This window comes from Acomys minous (assembly GCF_964271855.1).
Source record: "Acomys minous genome assembly, chromosome: 16".
Taxonomy (NCBI): domain Eukaryota; kingdom Metazoa; phylum Chordata; class Mammalia; order Rodentia; family Muridae; genus Acomys; species Acomys minous.
Window position 1 is genome coordinate 97643486 of NC_140498.1, and position 17068 is coordinate 97660553.

Here is a 17068-nt window from a genome sequence, read left to right on the forward strand (position 1 = left end):
GGGTAGCCTTGGCTGTCCTAGACCAGGCTGGCCTCAAACTCACAGCTATCCACCCGCCTCTGCCTCCCAAGTGCTGGGATTAAAGGCGTGCACCACTACCCCTGGCTTTTCAATAATTCTTAACTAGCAAAAAATGCACTGCATATGGTAGCTCATGCCTGTAAACTGAGGCAGAGAAATACCCATGAATTTGAGGTCAGCCTGGGCTACACTGTGAGTACATGCCAGTTTAAGCTATGGCGTGAGTCCCTGTCTCAAAGGGGGGAAAAAAGCCAAAAACTTAACTAAGTAATTAGCTTAGAGATGAGGCTCAGTAGCACTCTCCCAAACATGCAGAGGACCCCAGACCAACACTGGCATCACTAAACACAAACACACAAACAAGGCAGGGCCAGCGAAACTACTCAGCATGTAATGGCGGCTACCACGGAGCCTGATGTCCTGCACCCAAGGCACATGGTAGGAGAGACCTGACCGCTGCAAGTGGTCCTCTGGCCTCCACATGCTCACTGTGGCACGTGCACCCCCACACACAGGCACCTAAGGCATGAGGGCCAGACCTGGACACCTGTCTGGGGAGACAGAGGCAAGAGGAGCAGTTCAAGATCGTCACTGATTTGAGTCCAGTGTAAACTACATGAAAAAAAAGAAGAGAAAAAGCAAACCAGGCAGGCGTGGTGCTGCCCACCTCTAATCCTGGCACGTGGGAGGCAAAGCCAGGAGAAACCTGTGAGTTCTAGGCTAGTCAGGGCAGCAGTGAGGCCCTATCTCAAAAACTACTCAGTTAAATAAAATAAAATAAAGAGCTGGGAAGATATCTCAGCCTATAAAACAATCGCTGCACAAGACCTGAGTCTGGATCCCCAGCACCCACATAAAAAGCCTGTCTCCGACTGCAGTGCTGGTGAGGTGAAGACAGGAACAGCCTAGGGGCTTGCTAAGCACCAGCTAAGCCGGGTCAGCAAGCGCCACGTTCTATGCGCTACGGTCCAGAGCGGAGGGTCATGGAAGAAGACAGCAGATGCTGACCTCGGGACTTTACATGCAATCATTCTTACACACACACACACACACACACACACACACAGGCACACACACACACACATGCACACACACACACACACACACACACACACGCACACACACACACTAAGCCTGGTGGCACAAGCACTAAAACTTATAAGGAAAAAGAGTTTATTTAAACTAATCATTATCAAATAAATCAGTAGTAGAAGCTATAACAGAGTTTAACAATCAGCTATGTTACAAATAATAATGCTATAAACTCAAGCACAAAAAAACCAAACTATGAAAAGACATAGAAAAAAATTAGTTTTAGTTTATTATATAAAGAAAAAATTTACCTTCCAAGAGTTTTTGACATGATGTATTCATCTCTTAATTCCTTAGGATAAACTGACTGATCATCTACAGTGAGATCAAAAAATACAAAAACTGAGGGGGAAAAAAGACAGAAATGGGCTTGTTAATTCGTGACTAGAAAACTAGTTTCTAAAATCTAGCTCTATAAAGAATATGTTACAGGATTATATATATCAGATAATAGAAATGAATTATCTTTAGTCCAAGGGCCAGCAAGATAGCCCAGTAGGTTAAACCACTTGCTGTGTATGCCCGACAGCTCCAGGGTAATGGCACGTAGGAGAAAACCGCCTCCCAACAGCTGTTCTCAGACCCTACACGCACACGGTAATGTGTAAGCCTGCACACGCACCAAAATCTTTCTCCCTTCCCTCTCCTTCCCCACCCCCCCCCACACTACCCCCTGGCCTCCACACCTACACAAACGCACAAACACATCCACACGTACATATGCCACACACACAAAGAAAATACTCAGCCCCTGGCAAGGCAGAGGTAGGCGGATCTCTGAGTTCAAGACCAGCCTGGTCTACACAGGGAATTCTAAGACAGCCATATAGTTAGACCATGTCTCAAAAATAAAAACAAACAAAACAAAAGCTCCACAACTCAGGCAACTGAGTAAACTCTTGAACGCTAACTCACGTCACTTGACTGATTTAAAGCACAATCTATAAAGACACAAAAGTTCCCCTTACAGGTCAGAGGAGCCCATTAGCCACGAGACAACAACATTACCTTTATTTCTACACAGTGAAAGCGCAATTTCAGAGTTGTTACTCAAAGGGCGGCGTTTCCCTTTCCCTATGAGCTCACTATTTACAAAGGTTCCGTTCCCACTGTGATCTTCGATGTACACAATGTGAGAATTTTTAGGGCCCATTTCCTGAAATAGAGAACATTCCATTTCCACACTTTGACAGCAGGAGTTAACAGGGCAGGGCACCCACGAGCAACGGCAAGGTGGATCAGCAGCTCCCCGGGGAGTAGCAGTCACCTACCCTGAAAATGCAGAAGTGCTTCTTGCTATAGGTGCGGTATTTCTCGGTCCTTCTCAAGAGCGGCCCGTCAAAGCAATATTCACAGCTTTTATCCCTCCCAAACCAGTAGTTGTCGTTAACACAGTCTGTTAATACAGAAGCACACAGCAGAGGATTGGAATTCCACGCAGCAAACACGCATCAATGATGCTAACTAGGAAACGGCGATCAACACACATGTGAGCCCAGCATCTGGGAGGCTCACACGGAGGCTCAAGGCCACTCACACCTACATGAGAAGATACTGCAAAATAGAAGTGTGCAAGAAGACGATCGCAAGTGTAGATTTGATTTTCAAAATTTTCTATTAAAAGCTGGGGACACAGGCTGGGCGTGGTGGTGCACGCCTTTGACCCCAGCACTCAGGAGACAGAAGCAGGTGGATCACTGTGAGTTCAAGGCCTGCCTGGTCTACAGAGTGAGTCCGAGACAGCCAAGGCTACACAGAGAAACCCTGTCTCGGAAAACCCTGTCTCAAAAACAAAAGGGCCAGCTTCTGACCCTTCTGCCTCAATGTCCCCGATACTGGGCTAGCAATCAAGTGCCAACCATTCCCAATTTATGTGGTGCTAGGGATAAACCCAGAGCTTGGCACACACTAGGCAAGCACTCTACCAACTGAGTTACATCCCAGCACTGTCTATTTGTTTTTGAGAAAGTCTGACGTAACCCAGCTGGATTTGAATGTCATGAATGAAATTTTGATCCTCCTCCCTCACCCTCCCAAGTGCCAAGATTGCAGGCATGTGCCACTACACCAGCTTGTAACCCTGGGTTAAATAATTAATGGTTTATACATAACCATGAAATGAAAAGCAGCCATTAAAACGTTTTTAAAAAGCTGGGCGGTGGTTGTGCACGCCTTTAATCCCAGCACTTGGGAGGCAGAGGCAGGCAGATTGCTGAGAGTTAGAGGCCAGCCTGGTCTACAGAGTGAGTCCAAGACAGCCAAAGCTACACAGAGAAACCTTGTCTCAAAAACAAAACAAACAAACAAACAAAAAACGCAGATTCAAAAATGCTCAAAAAATAGTAGCAAGGTGTCGTACTGATGTCTACAGTCCACACATGTAACCCAGCATTTGGAAGGCTGAGGCAGAACTATTATGAGTTAAAGTTAGTGAGTTCCAAGTTAGGTGAGGCTAAAAACTGAGGCTCTGTTCCCCAAATAAACAGTCAGCTGCACAGCCAGACTATCAACATAGCATTTACATGAGTTTCATAAAACAAAAGAAGGGATCAGACTTGTATATCGGGATGTACAAGACATTGTGCAAAGAAACAAAAGGCTGCCGGGTGGTGGCGTGCACCTTTAGTCCCAGCACTTCAGAGGCAGAGGCAGGTCGATCTCTGTGAGTTCAAGGCCAGCCTGGTCTACAGAGCGAGTTCCAGGACAGCTTGAGCTATTACACAGAGAGACCCTGTCTTGGGGATAGGGGTGGGGAGAAACAAACAAACAAAAGGCTGGGTTCTGGGAAGATACCCCACATTCACAGAATAAAGGTAACATGGTTATTAAGTGTTCGTTCTTCTGGGGACACAGCTGCAATTACCGCCCTGGGGTCAGGAGACCAAGCTAAGAGCATGGTGAGCAGGCCTGGCTGCGTGATGAAATAACAGTGATGGCTAACCTTGACTGTCAGCCTGACTGCTCTTCCAAAGGTCATGAGTTCAATTCCCAGCAACCACATGTTGTCTCACAACCATCTATAACAAGATCTGTATACATAATAAATAAATAAATAAATAAATTCTTTTTTAAAAAAAAAACTTTTCTCTCTGCTGTTATTATCTCTGTAAAAAACAAACAAACAAACAAACAAACTTTTTCTCAGTGCCCAGTGGCACATGCCTGTAATCCCAACACTTGGGAAGCAGAGGCAGGTGGATCTCTGTGAGTTCTAGGACAGTCTGGTCTACAAAACAAAGCCAGGACAGCCAGGGCTACACACAGAGAAACCCTGTCTCAAAACAACAACAAAAAAAAAAATAAATAAATAAATAAATAAATAAAAATAAAAAAAACAAACCAATCCAAACAACAACAACAAAACCCCTTTTGTCTCACCTCCAAACAGTTATGGGGCCCTGAGACCTCTGTTGCCACAAGCTAACCACATTCCGTTTCTCTGAGCCATATACTGTATTACATAACAAAAAGAGCCTTACCCAGATTGGGGAATCCATCCTGAAGAGCCCACAGCCGAGCCCAAGGGACAGGTCCAGACTCTTCAGGTTCCTGGTCCTCGGGAATAGAACCAAGTTCCTGGGTGGACACTGTGTCTAAAGAGCTCAGCGTCCCCGAGCTGGAGTGGGAGGACTGGCTGGAGGACTGCACTGTGCTGGTGGAGGACCCTGATGTGCCCTGACACTGTGAGGAGAGGTCGTGCAGCTGAGACGAAGGGCCTTGGGACTGCGTGAAGCCACCTTGGGGCTGTGACCAGGGACCACTGCCATGGGCCTTCGAGGTGCTGCTGCCTTGGGACTGCGTGAAGCCACCTTGGGGCTGTGACCAGGGACCACTGCCATGCGCCTTCGAGCTGCTGCTGCCTTGGGACTGCTGACTCTTCATATCTGGCCTCCAAAACAAGAGTCCAACAGTCAGGTGACACTTCAGGGACAAGGCTGAAAACTCAAGAGTTAGGAGCGGGAGAGGTGACTCAGCAGGAAAGCGCACCTACTATTCTGGCAGAGCCCAAGTTCGGTCATGTCCCAGCACCCAAGTTTGGCAGCTCAAGATTGCCTGTAACTCCAACTCCAGCGGATCCGAAGTGGATCTTGGCTTTCGCAGGAACCAGCACTCACGTGTGCACACTCTCACACACGTAACATAATTAAAAAGAATAAATCTTGCCAGGTGCAGCCTTTAATCCCAGCACTGGGGGAGGCAGAGACAGAAGTATCTCTCTGAGTTCGAGGCCGGCCTCGTATACAAAGTGAGCCCAGGACAACCAAAACTATACAGAGAAGCCTATCTCTAAAAACAAAAACAAAATAATAATAATAATAATAATAATAATAATAATAATAAAATAATATTTACCCCCAAATCAGTGAGGAATGCGGATGGTACTTAATGGTGGCTCACTTGCCTAACAGATGCAAAGTCCTAGATTAAAATCCCCAGGACCGCCAAACATACAAAATAAAGAATGGGCTGGGGAGACGTCGTCGCTGCGGTCTTTTGAGTTCCCAGCACCCACGTCATCACCAAAGACCTGTAATTCCAGCCCTTGCGGGAATACAGTGCCCTCTGCTGGCCTCCGTGAGAACTGCACAGACTTACACAGACAAGAGCTTCACAAATAAAGTTTAAAGGAACAGGCAAGGCACCATCATGACCGCCTCAAAAAGAAAGGCGGGGCCATCGATGAGTGAAAACAAAAGCAAAAAGCAAAGTGGCTGCAGCAAAATCCCGTAATTATGAAGGGAACCCCAGAGGCCACTTGCTTACAGAGCCTTCCACCATCTCTCCTCCGTGCCCGGAGGCTGAGCACGGCCGGCTGCCCTCCCCTCCTCCGCTGCTTGCCACGCTGCCCCACACGGATGCTCATGCTCCTGCAGAGCCGAGCAGCGAAGGCGGGGCTCCCGGCAGGTGTTTGGGGGCAGTGACTCTAGGGGCTGGCATGATCACTACTAACATTTACAACGTTCGCTCTGGCACCGAACGCCCGACGCCCCCCGCCTGCCCGTGTGCCCAGACCTGCCTCAGCTTGTAAGAAAAAAAAAAAGGAAATGTGAACTTCCCCTCGAAGGGCAGCTACACGAGTGAGCGGACAGAGCGGAAGCTGCGGGGGGGGCCCACTCGCGGAAGACCGTGAGAACCGTACCCGAACCCTCGAACACTCGAGAACAGTTTCCCACTGGGGACTCACCGCGAAGGGACCACCAGGAGCCGCGAACACCCCACAGCCACAGCCACAGCCACAGCCACTGGCGTGGCGCTAAACCTACCGATACAAACTCCACCCCCAACCAATCAAAACGCTTTCTTCCCCCCCGCAGGACCAATAAGAAAACGCGAATGTGACCGCACCGCTTAGCCCCGAGGCTTGCCGGGAGTTGTAGTCTAGATCGCAGAACAGGACTCGCGGCCCCTCGGTTTCCCGCGGCTGGTCCCGCCTCCTCGGCTCCCTAACCAATCAGCGGCGAGTCGCTCTTTCCGCTTTTCCCTGGGGGCGGGGGGGTGTCTGGCAACCCGGGCCGGCGGGCGGGTATCCCGATGTTGGGGTGCCGGGCCCGGGCTTTGCTCTGCGCGTGGGAGGTGCGGCCGGCCGGGTTCCTGGGACGGAGCCCGCTGAGCAGCAATGGCGCCTCGGGGAAGAGCGGCGCGCCGCAATGCTGGAACTGCGGCCGCGCCAGGGGTGCCGGGTGCGGGGACGAGTTGTTCTGCGCGCACTGCCGCGCGCTGCAGCCTCCCGACCCCGCCCGGGACTACTTCAGCCTCATGAACTGGTACGGGCGCCGGGGCTGGAGGGCGAGTCGGGCAGGCAGCCATAACCCGTCTGCGGGCCTGTCAGCCAGTTGGGAAACTGAGGCAGGAGGGCCACAGTTCCAAGCCTCCTTAGGCAGTTCACCCAGGCTGATTGGCACTTACTCAATATAGTACCTAGTGAGATTTCAGGAAGTTTTCCTGAGAGGGAGAGGAAATAAAGTCACAGGCTGGGGAGAAGGTGACGGTGGAGGCGGCGACGGAAGGACACAGGTGTGAAGTGGCTGGTGCCCCCTAAGGTCTTGGGAAGAGGAGGCTGGAGGCTCGGGAATTCAAGACTCGCCTCTGCCACAAGGGCACTAAACGTCAGCCACAAAAGGAACCGGCTTACAGTGTAGGGAGGTGTGCGGGATGGGACTTCTGAAAAAGAGGAACAGGAAGGGGGCGGGCTTTATGGTGATTTTGTTTTTCTAGCACAGTCTCACCCTGTAGTCTTGCCAGGCCTGGAACTCGCAGATGTCCCACCTTCCTCTGCCGCCCCAGTGCTGGCATTAAAAGAGTGCTAGACCAAGGTAGGAGGATTCCTCAGGTGGAAAGCAGCCACAAAAGTAGGGAACATCTCACCACGAGGTTTTTTGAGACAGGGTTCCTCTTGTGTAGCCTTGGCCGCCCTGGACTTGCAACCACCGACCCGCCTCTGCCTCCCTGAATGCTGGGACTGCAGGTGCGTGCTACCACACTCGACTTAAGTAATTTTTTAAAAGAGAAAATAAAAATAAAACAAGCCAGGTGAGTTGGTGTATGCCTGTGAGCCCAGAACTCAAGGGTAAGACAGGAGGATTACAAATGTGAGGGCAACCTGAGCTACACCGAAAGCTTGCTAAGACTCTGAGCTAGAGGAGACTGGATCTCAAAAATCAAATACAATGAATAAGACAAACCCAGTGTGGTGGCATATACTTAGAATCCCGTTATTTAAGAGGCTGAAGGACAAGGGACACAAGTTGGAGCCCAACATATGCTAAGCGAAGGCTAAGATTTAGTTCAAGCTGAAGACCTGAAGGAGAGAGATCAAGAAATGTTTGCCATAGTTTGTTTCCCCCTGCCTTTTTCTTGGAGATAGAGGTACAGTACACGTGCATGGTGGCGCACACCTTTAATCCCAGCACTCAGGAGGCAGAGGCAGGCGGATCGATGTGTGTTTGAGGTCAGCCTCCTCTACAGAGTGAGTCCAGGACAACCATAGCTACACAGAGAGACCCTGTCTCGAAAACAAAAACTGTTTCACCGGGTCAGGTCGTGGTGATGCATGCCCTTTAATCTCAACACTGGGAGGCAGAGATCTCTGAATTCAAGGCCAGTCTGGTCTACCAAGCAAGTTCCAGGACAACCAGGGATACACAGAGAACCCCTGTCTCATCTCAAAAAGAAAAGTAAAAGATGTGGTACAGAGGAGGAAATGGCTTGATGTTAAAGTCCCTGCCCAGCATGCCAAAAAGCCTAGGTCAGTCTTCAGCACAGAAAAGTAAATAAGTAAATGAAAGGTAGCAAGGCCAGCCAGGAACTCTAAACTCTGGGACACATTTTCACCCGCCGCTGAATGCTTGCCATGGGTCGCACTGACCTTAGCCCCTGATTTGTCAGGCTTCATGCAGTCACTGCAGGGTCTTTGCATTTACATGTCGCTCCGTCTCATCCCTTGCTGGTCTTTGACCTTTCAGCAGTGGCGCCATTCACGTCTCCTCTCAAATGTCATTCACATCCACCGATTCTGAGCCTGTTCAATTTCCCTTCACTACAACTGCCACATCTTTGTTATTTGTTTTTCAAGGCAGGGTTTCTCCACGCAGCCCTGGCTGTTCAGGCTGGCCTTGAACTCAGATATCCGACTACCTCTGCCTCCCCAAGTGCTGGGATTACAGGCATGCACCACCACATCCAGCTTGCACCTAACCTTTGTTGGGGCTGGAGAGATGGCTCAGAGGTTAAGAGCGTTGCCTGCTCTTCCAGAGGTCCTGAGTTCTCACAACCACATGGTGGCTCACAGCCAGCTATAATGAGATCTGGTGCCCTCTTCCGGTCTGCAGGTGTACATGCAGGCAGAACACTGTGTACATAATCAATAAATCTAAAAAAAAAATAATAACCTTTGTTTATATCTTTAGTACATCTTCCCCAAGAGCAAAACCAGACCCTAGTAAGTGCCTGTAAATCCTGTTGCATGACTGACATCTGGTTTCCTTACAGCAACCGATCCTTCAGGGTGGATACCATGAAACTTCAGCACAGGTACCAACAACTACAACGTCTTGTCCATCCAGATTTCTTCAGCCAAAAGTCTCAGGTATTTACTGAGCACTCCTCATATTCCCCTTGTATGTGCACAGCTGGGTAGGTGGCACTGTTGATCTGGGAAAGAATTGGACCGCTAGCTCCCCCCTGTGGCAGCCTGCCCCTAGACAGCCAGGTCCCAGAGGTGTCACTTCCTCACAGCTGTTATCTGACTTCCCAGATAACTGAAAACCAGACGACTCCTCCAACAGCAGGTCTGCGCGCGCACCCCCACCCGCAATCCCTGAAACAGGGTTTCTCTAGCCCTGGCTGTCTTGGACTCACTTTGTAGACCAGGCTGGCCTTGAACTCACAGCGATCTGCCAGCCTCTGCCTCCCGAGTGCTGGGATTAAGCGCATGCGCCACCACGCCCGGCTCCAACAGCAGTTCTACTTTGACCATATTCCTTAAAGGTCTGTATATCGCTGTGTTATAAAAGTTTGGAGCCAGGCAGTGGTGGTGCATGCCTGCCCTTGGGAGGCAGAGGCAGGTGAATCTCTTTGAGTTCGAGGCCAGCCTGGTCTACAAAGCGAGTCCAGGACGGCCAAGGCTACACAGAGAAACCCTGTCTCAAAAAACCAAAAAAAAAAAAGAGGACTGGCTCTTGTGATACTAAAACTGTGTTTCTCTCTCTGAACAGACTGAAAAGCACTTCTCAGAGACGCACTCGACCCTGGTGAATGACGCCTATAAGACTCTACAGGCCCCCCTGAGCAGGGGACTCTATCTTGTAAGGTGATTTCCCACCAGTCTGTATGAGACCTGGCTAGGCCAGGAAGCTAATGATATTTAGCCTCAAAAATACTACAGAAGCCGGGCGTGGTGGTGCACGCCTTTAATCCCAGCACTTGGGAGGCAGAGGCAGGTGGGTCACTGTGAGTTCGAGGCCAGCCTGGTCTACAAAGCGAGTCCAGGACAGCCAAGGCTACACAGAGAAACCATGTCTTGAAAAAAAAAAAACCTACAGAAGAAAAAGGGAAGAAAAAGATTCTATATAAGTTTTTGTTTGTTTGTTTGTTCTTTGTTTTTTGTTGTTGTTGTTTTTTGAGACAGGGTTTCTCTGTGTAGCCTTGGCTGTCCTGGACTCACTTTGTAGACTAGGCTGGCCTCGAACTCACAGCGATCCACCTGCCTCTGCCCCCCAAGTCCTGGGATCGAAAGCATGTGCCACCACGCCCAGCTTTTCTTAGTGTTCTTTGTAAATCTATTTTGCTTGTTTTTTGTTTCTTTGAAACAGAACCTCAGCTGGGCTTGGTGGTGCACGCCTTTAATCTCAGCACTCAGGAGGCAGAGGCAGGCGGGTCTTTGTGGGTTAGAGGCTGGCCTGGATCCTTTCATGTATCTTTACTTACCCTGAATGCATCGTTTTAACTGTTTTCCATAAATCTGATGGTGGTCAGAGTGCTTGGGAGGTTTTTTTCCAAGAACATCTGGACAGTGTTAGAATAGAGTGAGGTGTGACTATCCAAGGCACACCTGCAGATGGCGCAGAGTGAGTGAGCTCCTGCACTCTTGTCTCGCCTGGGCGTGTGACCCTGGGGCAGAGTGCTTCTGTGTTTAGCAGGGACCAGGAAGCTCCAGCCACACCTCCTGCTGAACCCCAGGTCTTCCCCTGGAGTGTCAGTGTACTCTGAAGGAGTGAGCAGGACGGACATGACCCTGCCCTGTCCTCCTCCCCAACAGCTAAAGCTCCAAGGAATAGAAATTCCTGAAGGGACAGACTGTGGAGCAGACAGCCAGTTCCTCGTGGAAATAATGGAAATCAATGAAAAACTCGCAGACGCTCAGAGTGAGGCTGCCATGGAAGAGATAGAGTCCACTGTCAGAGGTAACAGACAAGGTCTAACCGGTGTGCTTTATTTCCCTTGGGAGCGCGTGACTACATTAAAGGCGGCATGAAAAGAAAGACGCCATTTGCCGCCGTCATCTTCATACGAGGAGTTCTGTGTCTCTGGTCACGCTATGTGGAAGACAGACTTAAACCAAGAACGTGGTCATACGCTGCGCATCACAGAGACTGCTTCCACTCAGGGTGTAACTTAGATGCTGGTATCACCTCTAGTGAGGAGAATGAGCCCGATGTTGGTAGAAGTGCCCGGGTCACACGGAGATCTGCAGAGGGCAAGCACTAAGCACTGAAGCCCGGCCCTTCTGATCACACCTGCTTTAGTTTCCATTTCCTTCCGTAGCGTGTCAGTCGGGGCTCTCTAGAAAACCAGTAGAGTACAGGTCTAATTATTTCACAAAATCGGCCCAAGTGTGTGTGAGGCTGACACAGAGAGAAACTACAGGGCAAGGCCTGGGGTGATACGGTATTTATGTGCATGTGTGTTTGCCGCACAGCCTTGAGGACTTGAGTTCAATCCCCACAAGTTGTCTCTATGTATACCATACAGGTGCTGTGGCACACGCAAACACATACATACACATACAAACATATACACATATAAACATGCACACAAACATAAGCATACAAACACACACATACAAACTCTCTAAGTAAATGTAATTTTAAAAAAAAGGGGATGGTGTCTGAGAAATAACACAGAAATGACTGCTGGCCTTGACACACTTGCATACACACAGACACACACACATGCACATATATATACAGGTACATGTGCACCTGCATACACAGATTGCACATACACATGCACAAATCTAAAAAGCAGTACAGCAAGCCAAAAAATTCAGTTTGGATTTTTTTTTTTTTTTGGGTTTTTTAGAGACAGGGTTTCTCTGTGTAGCCTGGGCTGTCCTGGACTCACTTTGTAGACCAGGCTGGCCTCAAACTCACAGCGATCCGCCCACCTCTGCCTCCTGAGTGCTGAGATTACAGGCGTGTGCCACCATGCCCACCTCCAAATAAGTCATTTTTTAAAAGCAAGTGCCCTACAGGCTTGCCTGTAGCCCAGCTGAGGTTCCCTCCTCTCAGATGACTCTAACTTGTGTCAAGTTGACATAAAGCTAGCCAGCACAAGGGTGATGTTTACCCTGACTGTAGATGTGAGAAGAGGAAAATCAACGGTGATGGCTGCATCTTTGGAAACCCCTCGTTTTGTGATGAGCAGCACTAGGAAGGTGGTTCCTGTGCCTGTGAGTGGTGAGTGCTGACGTGTGGAAGGCTGCTGGGAGAGACTCCTGTGCTGATTATGTTTCCATCATGATAAAAAAAAAAAAGTACCTGAGAACTAGGCACAGTGGCGCACACCTGTAATCCCAGCACTCGGGAGGCAGAGGCAGGTGGATCGCTGTGAGTTCAAGGCCAGCCTGGTCTACAAAGGAGTCCAGGACAGCCAGGGCTCCAGAAAAACCTTGTCTGGAAAAACACAAAAAAGTGACTGGAAAGAAGAGAGAAGCTTTCTTCTGACTCACACTTTCAGAGGTTCAGTCCGTGGTTGTCCCAGCTGCTCCTGGACTGAGGCAGGAGGACAGAAGGGAGGAAGCCAAGAGAGAAGCACCAGAGCCCTGCCTGGGGTCCCATTCCTGGACAACCTCTCTATAGCGTCCTGACCTCCCTCCAGGCCCCCCTCCTAAAGTGCCCGCCCTCCTTTTAGCAACACGGGTCACCAGCCAAGCTTTTAACAGCAGACGGTTGAGGGACATTTATCCAAACTGAGGAGATCTCGCCCTTCATGTTCCCCCTTAGGAGATTTCATAGCCACTTTACAAGCTTTGGCCATTGCCTCCAGGCCTTCCATGGGCGCAAGTGTACTGTGGGTACTGCGTTGAACATTAGCTGCTGGACAGGCAGGTCCGCACCTACCTATAAGCCCAGAAGTCAAGGGAGAGACAGGGCGGCGGTGAGTTCAGGGCTAGCCTGGCCAACACGGTGAAGCCCTGTGTCAAAAGGAATGGAGGATTGAGAGTGCAGCTCAGCAACAGTGTGTGCGGAGCGTGCCTGAGGCCCTGGGCTGTCCTCAGGACACAGACAGGCGAAGGGTGTCGTACGGCCTTGAGCCCAGTTCCTTCCTGTGTATAGAGCAGCTTGGTCCCAGAGTGTTGTCTTCATAGAGTAAGTATGTATTTATTCACTATGATTATAGATTTATTCAAATGGAAAATATTAAAATAGTTATTTTCCTCTTTCAGCTAAACAGAAAGAATTTACTGACAGTGTAAACAGAGCTTTTGAACAAGGTATTTTATTCCTTTTTTTATATTTCCTATTACATTTATTTAGTGTGTGGGTGTGGGCACGCGTGAGGAGATCACGGGACAGCTCTCGTTTTCTACCGTGGGGTCTCCAGAGGTCAAACTTAGGTTGTCAAGATTCAGTGGCAAGTAAGTGCCTTTACCCACTGGGTCTTTTAGACTTGGCTTATTCATTTTTTTTTTCTTCTTTTAATTTTTTTTTTACTTACATGTGTAAGTGTTTTGCCTGCATGTATGTATGTGTACCACATGTGTGCCTGGTGGAACTGGGGTTACAGGCAGCTTTCAGCCGCCGTCGAGCACTAGGAATTGAGCCAGGTGCTCTGGAGGAGTGAAGAGCGCGCTTAACTGCTGTGCCATCTCTCCAGCTCTTTCACTCTAGTAACTGCAGAAATTATAAACACTGAGGCTTTTTCTCAGGGGTGGAAAGTGTATAGCGAATCCCCTTTCCTTCAATAAATATTAAATAAATTCACACTTCTAATAAATTCATATCTTTTACAAAAACAAAAACTTGGTCAGGCCAGGCATGGTGGCAGACGCCTTTAATCCCAGCACTTGGGAGGCAGTAGCAGGTGGATCGCTGTGAGTTCAAGGCCAGCCTGGTCTACAAAGCCAGTCCAGGACACCCAAGGCTACACAGAGACACCCTGTCTCAAAAAACAAAAACAAAAAACTTGGATAGCAATGTGGAAGAGTGACCTGGAAGCAACAAAAGATACAGAGAAAGGAGAAATCCAAACTCTATGAGCCGACACGCACACAGGGACTTTGGTTTGGTTTTTTAGGGTTTTTTTAGGGGGAGGGGTTGGTTGATTGTTCTGTTTTGTTTGAGACAGGGTTTCTATCTATAGCCCTGAATGACTTTCTGTGTAAACCAGATGGGTCTCAACTCACAGAGATCAGCCTGCCTCTGCTGAGATTAAAGGCATGTGCATGTGCCACTGTGCCCAGCCTGGTTTGCTTCTGTGTAACTTAATGTCCTCTAAGCAAACTTATTGATAGATCCTCTAAACTTTCTATACACTGGTTTATCTTTTTGTGTGTTTATTTTGTTTTTTGAGGCAGGGTTTCTCTGTGTAGCCCTGGCTGTCCTGTAGACCAGGCTGACCTCGAACTCACAGAGGTCCACCTGCCTCTGCCTCCGCCTCCCCAGTGCTGGGATTAAAGGCGGGCGCCACCACGCCCAGCCTGCATCCCCAGCTTTTAACCATAACCATATCCCTGGTTACAGCAGCCAAACATCTATCTAGACTTTGGCAAATGTTGCTGTAGGGCACACTCGTCCTCAAGTGAGGCTCAGCCTGGGGGCCCTTTGACGGGCGGCCTGGGGTGCCAGAGTTGGGCTCCACTGTTTCCTGATGTGATTGTTTCTTGTTTATTTCAGGTGACTTTGAAAAAGCCAAGGAAATTCTAACCAAGATGAAATACTTTTCAAATATAGAAGAAAAGATCAAGTTGAACAAGAATCCCCTCTAGTTGTCAATGAAACTTTACAAATAAACTCGCTCTTTCTGTTCCGGCTTCTGCTAATTGGAAATAGGCATGGGGGCTGTGGCGGAGCTCAGGGATAGAGCACTTGCCTAGCAGATGGAAGGCCCTGGACTTGAACCCCGTTACCACAGGAAGTGAGGAGAGAGGCGAAGAGGACAGGCTTAACCCTAGCATTGGCTGAGATACTAACAGCTGGCAGAGTGTGTGGTGCTGCGATACGTCATGCATCCCACCTAGGCAAGGGGATGCGGGTGGAACTGGGGCCCCCTGATCCACTGTGCTCCTGAGTCTATCCTCTGAGCCAGACAGGCACCATCTCCAGGAGTTCAGCTGTTCCTGCTTGCGGAACCATCACCACGGCTCGGCTTGCTAACTGTTGACGTTCTGTAGTGTCAGGCCGATCCTCGCAGCCAGTTGCAATTCTGCCCTAATGGCATGGGACCTCCTTCTCAGGAGGGGCTAAGTGGATAGGCGAAGAGAGCTGAAGGAAGGGAAGAGGGGTCCATCCATCTACACAGCCGTGAGGGAGTCGCTGTCCATGCTGGGTGCCGGCCTTCCTGTGCACCCATGATCTAACAAACTCATTGGTTCCCCAGGGTGAGCTTTGGTTTGCCTTAACTGGGTGCAGGGGCTGTGTTGTCACTGTCATGGCCGAGCTCCACCGTCCAGTACAAGCAGCCAGGCGGCCTGGAGGAGAGTGTGAAACAGGCAACACTTGTCAGTGGTTTTCCCCCCGGCGGCCTGGCCTTCAGGAAGGTGTATTATCTATCCACTTTGTCCCTGTAGCCTTGGGAACAAGCCAGGCCACCTAGAGTTCTTGTAGATAATGTTATCCCGTCTCAAAAAAGATGGAGGTAAAAAAGGCAAAAATCAAACAAGAATGAGTCTTGTAACAGCAGCCATGTTTTATGCTTCCTGGTCCTCACCTCAGAGGCATAACTCACCTCAAAGTGGGTTACAGAGAATTTATTCTGGAGCCAAATACGAATGGCTGTGGCGTGGGAAGACAGATTTAGATTATCCCAAATTCCATGTTCCAATATGGAAGCAGCTTCATGAAGTTTTTATAGTCAAAGTTTTTATAGAACAAAGTCATAAATCAAGGCTCCTTTCACATCAGCCTCAGAAACATTGTTAGGGAGTTAGAGCGATGCAGAGAAATCTCATCCGTAGGCCTCAGGTGCTACGATGAGCCTTCGGTTGGTAGACGCTACAGTTTGCTAACACATTCCAAAAGATCTCTCCCTGCTAGTCACAGAGCGTTAGGCCTCACTCTGGTGGGCAAGGAATGTAAGTTTATGGAACTAAAGAAAGCTCTGCTACATTCCAAAATCATGCAAGTTCTAACCACTTAACTGTCCTTGAGAAGGTTTGGTTTGCTTCCTGCTGGGAGCTTGTGTCACACTGGGCAGCTGACTTGTCATTGCTTGCTCTTACAGCGTGGCTGCCTCCACCTGGATCTTTGGGAACGCAGTTTAAGCTTTTGTTTTTTGGCTTGTTGTTTTTTGTTGTTGTTTGGTTGGTTTGTTGGTTGCTTGTTTTTTTGGTTGGTTTGTTTGTTTGTTTGTTTTGAGACAGGGTTTCTCTGTATAAACTTGGTTGCTCACTTTGTAGAGCAGGCTGACCTCGAACTCACAGAGCTCGCCTGCCTCTGCCTCCTGCCTGCTGGGGTTACAGGCACGCGCCATGGCACCCAGCTGTAACTTCACATTTTTATAAATACAGAAAAGAAAACTTGGTTAACAATGAGGAAGAGGGGGACCTGGAAATCCAACATCCGGGAAAATCCAACATCCGTGAGCCAGCATGCACACAAGGGTTGTTCGTTTTTATTTTTGTTTTTGTTTTGAGACAGGGTCTCTCTTTAAAGCTCCAGCTGACCTGAAACTCTCTCTGTAGACCAGGCTGAGATCTGCCTCCTGAGTGCTGGGACTAGAGGTGTGCACCACCACACTTGGCTGGATGGGGGTCTGGTATGAGAGACCATGGTAACCTGAGACTATCCAATACTGCCATTGCCGGAAATAGGAAATATGGGAAAGACTTTAAAACAGGCAGCCTGGCTTCCGAGGCTACGGGATAAGGGAGCAAGCGGGAGCAGCCCAAGTGCAACAGAAGCAGAGAAACCACCGTCTATCCTTGAGACTCAAGCTGCACAGCCTCAGGCAATGCAAGGGAACCAGTCCCTGACGGATGCGCTCCTGTGAGCCACCAGGCACATTGGGTCATCAG

General features: G+C 49.2%; 2 protein-coding genes across 9 annotated transcripts in view; one reads left to right on the plus strand and one right to left on the minus strand.

Annotated features, from left to right (window-relative positions):
• Positions 1-6557, minus strand: part of CHEK2 (checkpoint kinase 2) — a 32324-nt gene extending 25767 nt beyond the window's left edge. The window contains exons 1-5 of one of the 6 annotated variants that reach the window (XR_014775865.1): positions 6299-6407; positions 4593-4997; positions 2385-2509; positions 2122-2269; positions 1365-1455 (exon numbers count right to left, since the gene is read on the minus strand). Coding sequence is in view for 5 of the 6 variants with exons in the window: in XM_084764291.1 (XP_084620417.1) it covers positions 1365-1455; positions 2122-2269; positions 2385-2509; positions 4593-4995 (767 nt within the window). In the remaining variant the exon portion in view is untranslated. Of the gene's footprint in view, positions 1-1364; positions 1456-2121; positions 2270-2384; positions 2510-4592; positions 5003-5100; positions 5380-6298 lie in introns of those variants that run through there. The other 5 variants (XM_084764291.1, XM_084764290.1, XM_084764292.1 and 2 more) reach the window with 5 other exon arrangements.
• Positions 6558-6581: 24 nt separating this feature from the next.
• Positions 6582-14862, plus strand: HSCB (HscB mitochondrial iron-sulfur cluster cochaperone). Of its 3 annotated transcripts, XM_084764293.1 has the most exons (6): positions 6582-6878; positions 9103-9199; positions 9828-9917; positions 10871-11015; positions 13280-13327; positions 14730-14862. In XM_084764293.1, the coding sequence occupies exons 1-6, from the start codon at positions 6646-6648 to the stop codon at positions 14819-14821; spliced, it is 705 nt and encodes a 234-aa protein (XP_084620419.1). In that variant the 5' UTR covers positions 6582-6645; the 3' UTR covers positions 14822-14862. The 3 variants fall into 3 exon arrangements, with proteins under 3 accessions (XP_084620419.1, XP_084620420.1, XP_084620421.1); XM_084764294.1 differs by lacking the exon at positions 13280-13327; XM_084764295.1 differs by lacking the exons at positions 13280-13327; positions 14730-14862 and having other exon boundaries at positions 9828-9922; positions 10871-11009.
• Positions 14863-17068: the final 2206 nt, after the last annotated feature.

Coding starts and splice junctions, on each gene's coding strand:
- HSCB (XM_084764293.1), top strand. CDS start 6,646: ATGTTGGGGTGCCGGGCCCGGGCTTTGCTCTGCGCGTGGGAGGTGCGG. Junction 9,200..9,827: donor TCTTCAGCCAAAAGTCTCAG/GTATTTACTGAG, acceptor CTCTCTGAACAG/ACTGAAAAGCACTTCTCAGA. Junction 9,918..10,870: donor TGAGCAGGGGACTCTATCTT/GTAAGGTGATTT, acceptor CCTCCCCAACAG/CTAAAGCTCCAAGGAATAGA.